General features: G+C 52.7%; 2 protein-coding genes across 2 annotated transcripts in view; both read right to left on the bottom strand.

The window, feature by feature from the left end:
- The window catches only part of LOC143289287 (uncharacterized), a 7,818-nt gene extending 7,034 nt beyond the window's left edge, over window positions 1-784 (bottom strand). The window contains exons 1-2 of the mRNA XM_076598288.1: window positions 662-784; window positions 152-440 (exon numbers count right to left, since the gene is read on the bottom strand). Coding sequence (XP_076454403.1) covers window positions 152-440; window positions 662-784 — 412 coding nt within the window. The remainder of the gene's footprint in view (window positions 1-151; window positions 441-661) is intronic.
- LOC143288900 (uncharacterized) overlaps window positions 1-5,000 on the bottom strand; it is a 276,061-nt gene that overhangs the window by 125,016 nt on the left and 146,045 nt on the right. The window lies entirely within an intron of this gene.

Here is a 5,000-nt window from a genome sequence, read left to right as displayed (position 1 = left end):
TGCCCATCCTCCCATTGCCCATCCCATTGCCCATCCCCCATTGCCCATCCCATTGCCCATCCCTGAATTGCCCATCCCATTGCCCATCCCCCCATTACCCATCCCATTGCCCATTCCCCCACTGCCCATCCCATTGCCCATCCCCCATTGCCCATCCCCCCATTGCCCATCCCCCCAATGCCCATCCCCCCATTGCCCATCACATTGCCCATCCCATTGCCCATCCCATTGTCCATCCCCCCATTGCCCATCCCCCCATTGCCCATCCCATTGCCCATCCCATTGCCCATCCCATAGCCCATCCCATTGCCCATCCCCCCATTGCCCATCCCATTGCCTATCCCCCCATTGCCCATCCCATTGCCCATCCCCCCATTGCCCATCCCCCCATTGCCCATCCCATTGCCCATCCCATAGCCCATCCCATTGCCCATCCCATAGCCCATCCCATTGCCCATCCCATTGCCCATCCCCCATTGCCCATCCCATTGCCCACCCCATTGCCCATCCCATTGCCCATCCCATTGTCCATCCCCCCATTGCCCATTCCATTGCCCATGCCCCATTGCCCATCCCATAGCCCATCCCCCATTGCCCATCCCATTGCCCATTCCCCCATTGCCCATCCCATTGCCCATCCCCCCATTGCCCATCCCATTGCCCATCCCCCATTGCCCATCCCCCCATTGCCCATCCCATTGCCCATCCCCCCATTGCCCATCCCCCATTGCCCATCCCCCCCATTGCCCATCCCATTGCCCATCCCCCATTGCCCATCCCCCATTGCCCATCCCCCCATTGCCCACCCCCCATTGGCCATCCCATTGCCCATCCCCCATTGCCCATCCACCCATTGCCCATCCCCCCATTGCCCATCCCCCAATTGCCCATCCCCCCATTGTCCATCCCCCCATTGCCCATCCCCCCATTGCCCATCCCATTGCCCATCCCCCCACTGCCCATCCCATTGCCCATCCCCCCATTGCCCATCCCATTGCCCATCCCCCCATTGCCCATCCCATTGCCCATCCCATTGTCCATCCCCCCATTGTCCATCCCCCCATTGCCCATCCCCCATTGTCCATCCCCCCATTGCCCATCCTCCCATTGCCCATCCCATTGCCCATCCCCCCATTGCCCATCCCCCATTGCCCATCCCCCCATTGCCCATCCCATTGCCCATCCCATTGCCCATCCTCCCATTGCCCATCCCATTGCCCATCCCCCCATTGCCCATCCCATTGCCCATCCCCCATTGCCCATCCTCCAATTTCCCATCCCATTGCCCATCCCATTGTCCATCCTCCCATTGCCCATCCTCCAATTTCCCATCCCATTGCCCATCCCATAGCCCATCCCATTGCCCATCCCATAGCCCATCCCATTGCCCATCCCATAGCCCATCCCCCATTGCCCATCCCATTGCCCATCCCATAGCCCATCCCCCAATTGCCCATCCCATTGCCCATCCCATAGCCCATTCCCCCAATTACCCATCCCCCATTGCCCACTGCTGATCAACATCATCATTTTCCCCTGGAAGCCCCGCGCTGTGCGCGTTACAACAGGAACACTGAGGGCAGGCCGGGTGGTGCGTCCCATGCAGAGCTGTCTGGATCACAACTGGGGGTGACGGGGGTGGGGGAGTGGGGGGGGGGGGTGGAGATCATCATTCAAAACAGGGGAGGGCGGGGAGGGAGGGGGGGAGAGAGAGAAAGACAAAAAACGCAGAAGGAGAGAGAAGAGCAAGTGGGAAGGGGGAGTGGGGGGGGGGAGGGCAGATTTTTTTTTTTTAAAGCATGCATTAATGTAAAAACATAAGAAATATGATGTATCCAACCCCGCTCCCCCCACCCGCCCCCTCCCATCTCCACCAACACTCCTCCTCCCCCTCCCCTCCCCCTACAAAAAAACAAGAAACAGGAAAACATCTCGAAGCAGAGCCACCGTCCCTGTCCCAGGAGTGGTGGTATCACTGGAACATCAATACCCACCAGTTTTCCCTCAACACGGAATGAGCAGTGTCCACAACAAGGCGTGGACGTTCACTCACTCCGTCAGTCACACAGAGGAGTGGGGGACATGAAATGAAATGAAATGACGGTGCTTAGAGCCTCGCCGACCACTAAGGCCATCTCAAGGCTATCGCCGCGTCAATAACTACTACAAGGATAAAAAAAACAAAAAAACAATTAAAACGAGTCACCACTTCAAACTTTCCACTCCAAAGTTAAAAAAAACAAAAAAACTTCCATAGTTTAAAACCTTCAAATCTGGTTTAAAATGTTCACTTCTTTTAAGAAGTCCATCAGCGCCCACGGAGGGACATCACGAAACAAAGTCTTCAAAGAAACCGCCGTGTAATGTCTGTGTCTAACGTCATGCAGATCCCAACAGTCAAGGAGCACGTGTTTCACGGTGAGGAGTGGGGGGGGGGGGGGCGTGTGTGTGTGTGTGTGTGTGTGTGTGAAGGGGGACGGGGGGGGGGGGGGACGTGGATATCCTCCACGCCCCCACACCCCTCCCCAAATATCCATCCCAACCCTCCCCCCTCCCAAAAAACACTCCCCCTCCCCCCTCGCTCCCCCTCCCCCCACTTAAACCCAACCCCACTCCTCCTCCCCTGTCTTTGCATCGCCTGTTCCTCGAGTCTCCTCCCTCCCCTCAGACAGTGGATCAGTCAGTTGTTTTATCACAGATGCTCTTCATTGTACTGAAAGCACGTTCACTGAAAGGAAGTGCAAAATGCATGGCGTGATTCTGTCATTCTATTTTATCAGCCGTTGGAAAAAAAAAAGAAAAAAAAAAGAAGAAGAAGAAGAAGAAAAAAAGAAGTTTCGATCGGGAAATGTGAGCATCGCCTCACCTGTTAGCGAAATCAACACAAATACTTTGGCGAAACTTTGTGATTTTGTGCACGTGAAACGACCCTGTTCATACCATAACGCAAAAAAGAAGGGGTAGGGTGGGGTGGGGGGTGGGTGAGGCTGGGGGATCGGCTTTGGTGGAGAAGAAAGCACAGGCGAAATGCACGCATGCAAGTGAAACGCACCAGCTTTCCAGTGACAAAGCCTCAGCCGGATGTTATCTCATGCCCGGGGTAGAGCTGACAGACGGGGTGATTGTCGCGCAGTGCGCAATGAAAAATGCGTTCTGGAATGTCTTCTCCAGGACTTGGGGGTCTCTATGCTGGCACAAGGTCGTCGTCGTTGAACCGCCCTCCCCCCCCTCCCCTCCCCCGCCCCCCTACCTCCCGCCCCGCCCACAGTCCCTGTCTCTCTCTGCACACTGCTTATGGACACGTCTTGGAATTCTCTCGCTTCTGTCTGTCTGTCTGTCTGCCTGTTCTTCAGCCATTCCCCGCCTCTCCCTGTCTCTGTGCATTTGTCTCTTTCTCAATTCTTTCTTTCTTCCCTTCCTCTGTCTCTCTCTCTCTCTCTCTGTTGCTGTGTCTGCTCTCTCTTTTCTCAGTGGCTCTATAAATGGACTGTGTGTGTGTGTGTGCGTGTGTGCGTGCGTGCGTGAGAGTGAGAGATAGATAGATAGAGAGAGAGAGAGAGAGAGAGAGAGAGAGAGAGAGAGAGAGAGAGAGAGAGAGAGAGAGAGATCGTGTGTAGCAATAATCGCACCTGCCCAGATTGAAATAAAAGTAAATCACGAAATGAGTTCATCCCCCCCCTTCCCCCCTCTCCCCCCCTCTCTCTCTCAATTGCAGCTACTCACATTGATTTTTTTTCTCTCACTCTGTCTCTCTATCCTTGTCTCTATTAATTGCAGCTTCTGACATTGTTTTAACGTGAATCACGTGAGATGTCCATCTGAAGCTATCAACACCTTCCACCGCACAAACATATGCACACACACACACACACACACACACACACACACACATTTCTTCCAATTTTTCCTGCACACATTGAAATAAGTGACTCTCTCTCTATGGATTGGCCCCTGTTCACACTGAGATAAACGTTAATCAGTGCTGAATTATTGTTCTGAAAAGATGCCCCCCCCCCCTCTCTCTCTCTCTCTCTGTGGACTGGTCACTGCTCACACAGAAATAAACGTTAATCACGTGCTGGGTTGACACTGAATTGAAGTGAATCACGTGCTGATTTATTGTTTTGAATCTCTCTCTCTCTCTCCCCTTCTCTCTGTCTCTGTCTCTCTCTCTCTGTTTCTCTCTTCCCCTCCAACTTCCTTTGTTCAGTTCAGTTCATTTACTCAAGGAGGCGTCAATGCTTTCGAACAAATCCATATACACTACACCACATCCGCAAAGCAGATGCCGGACCAGCAGCGTAAACCAATGCGCCTTGACTTCTTTAAAGAAAAGAAATATGAATCACACACACACACACACACACACACACACACACACACACACACACACACACACACACACATATATATATATATATATATATATATATATATATATATATATATACATATATACATATGTATACCTTCCTTTCTTCCCCTTCTTCCAAGTATGTCTTTCGTTTGCCCCGAGAACCCATGGATTCAGAAGAATGAGAAGATTTTATTTTCCTCAAGAGTCCTGGGCTACGCTCCCCGAGCATTCCCCCTCTCCCCCACTCCCCCACCTGAAAAGTAAAAAAAACAACAACAACGAAACAACCAAAAAGAAAACGACAGCGAAAAACGGATACACAGTGGCGTGGCAGTCCTGAAGGGAACAGCATATTGTCCATGTATGTCTTTGTGCTTGTGCTTGATCATAAAAAAAGAGAACACCCATCCCCCCTCTCCTCCCCCCCCCCCGCCCCCCACCGCTCCACCCCCCCCCCCCCACCCAAAGGCTTTTTGTTGCCAGATGTGTCCCGTGTCTCGTTATGCGTGCCCTTTACCCAATGGGGGTTGATTACATGGTTGGTAATGTTAGAGAGAGAGAGAGACAGAGACAGAGACAGAGAGAGAGAGACAGACATACCAAGAGAGACAAAGAGAAAGAAGCAGTTGGTGTGTGGAGAGAC

The sequence above is a fragment of the Babylonia areolata genome, chromosome 13, assembly GCF_041734735.1.
Source record: "Babylonia areolata isolate BAREFJ2019XMU chromosome 13, ASM4173473v1, whole genome shotgun sequence".
Taxonomy (NCBI): Eukaryota; Metazoa; Mollusca; class Gastropoda; order Neogastropoda; family Buccinidae; genus Babylonia; species Babylonia areolata.
This window is presented reverse-complemented; position numbering and strand designations above follow the sequence as displayed.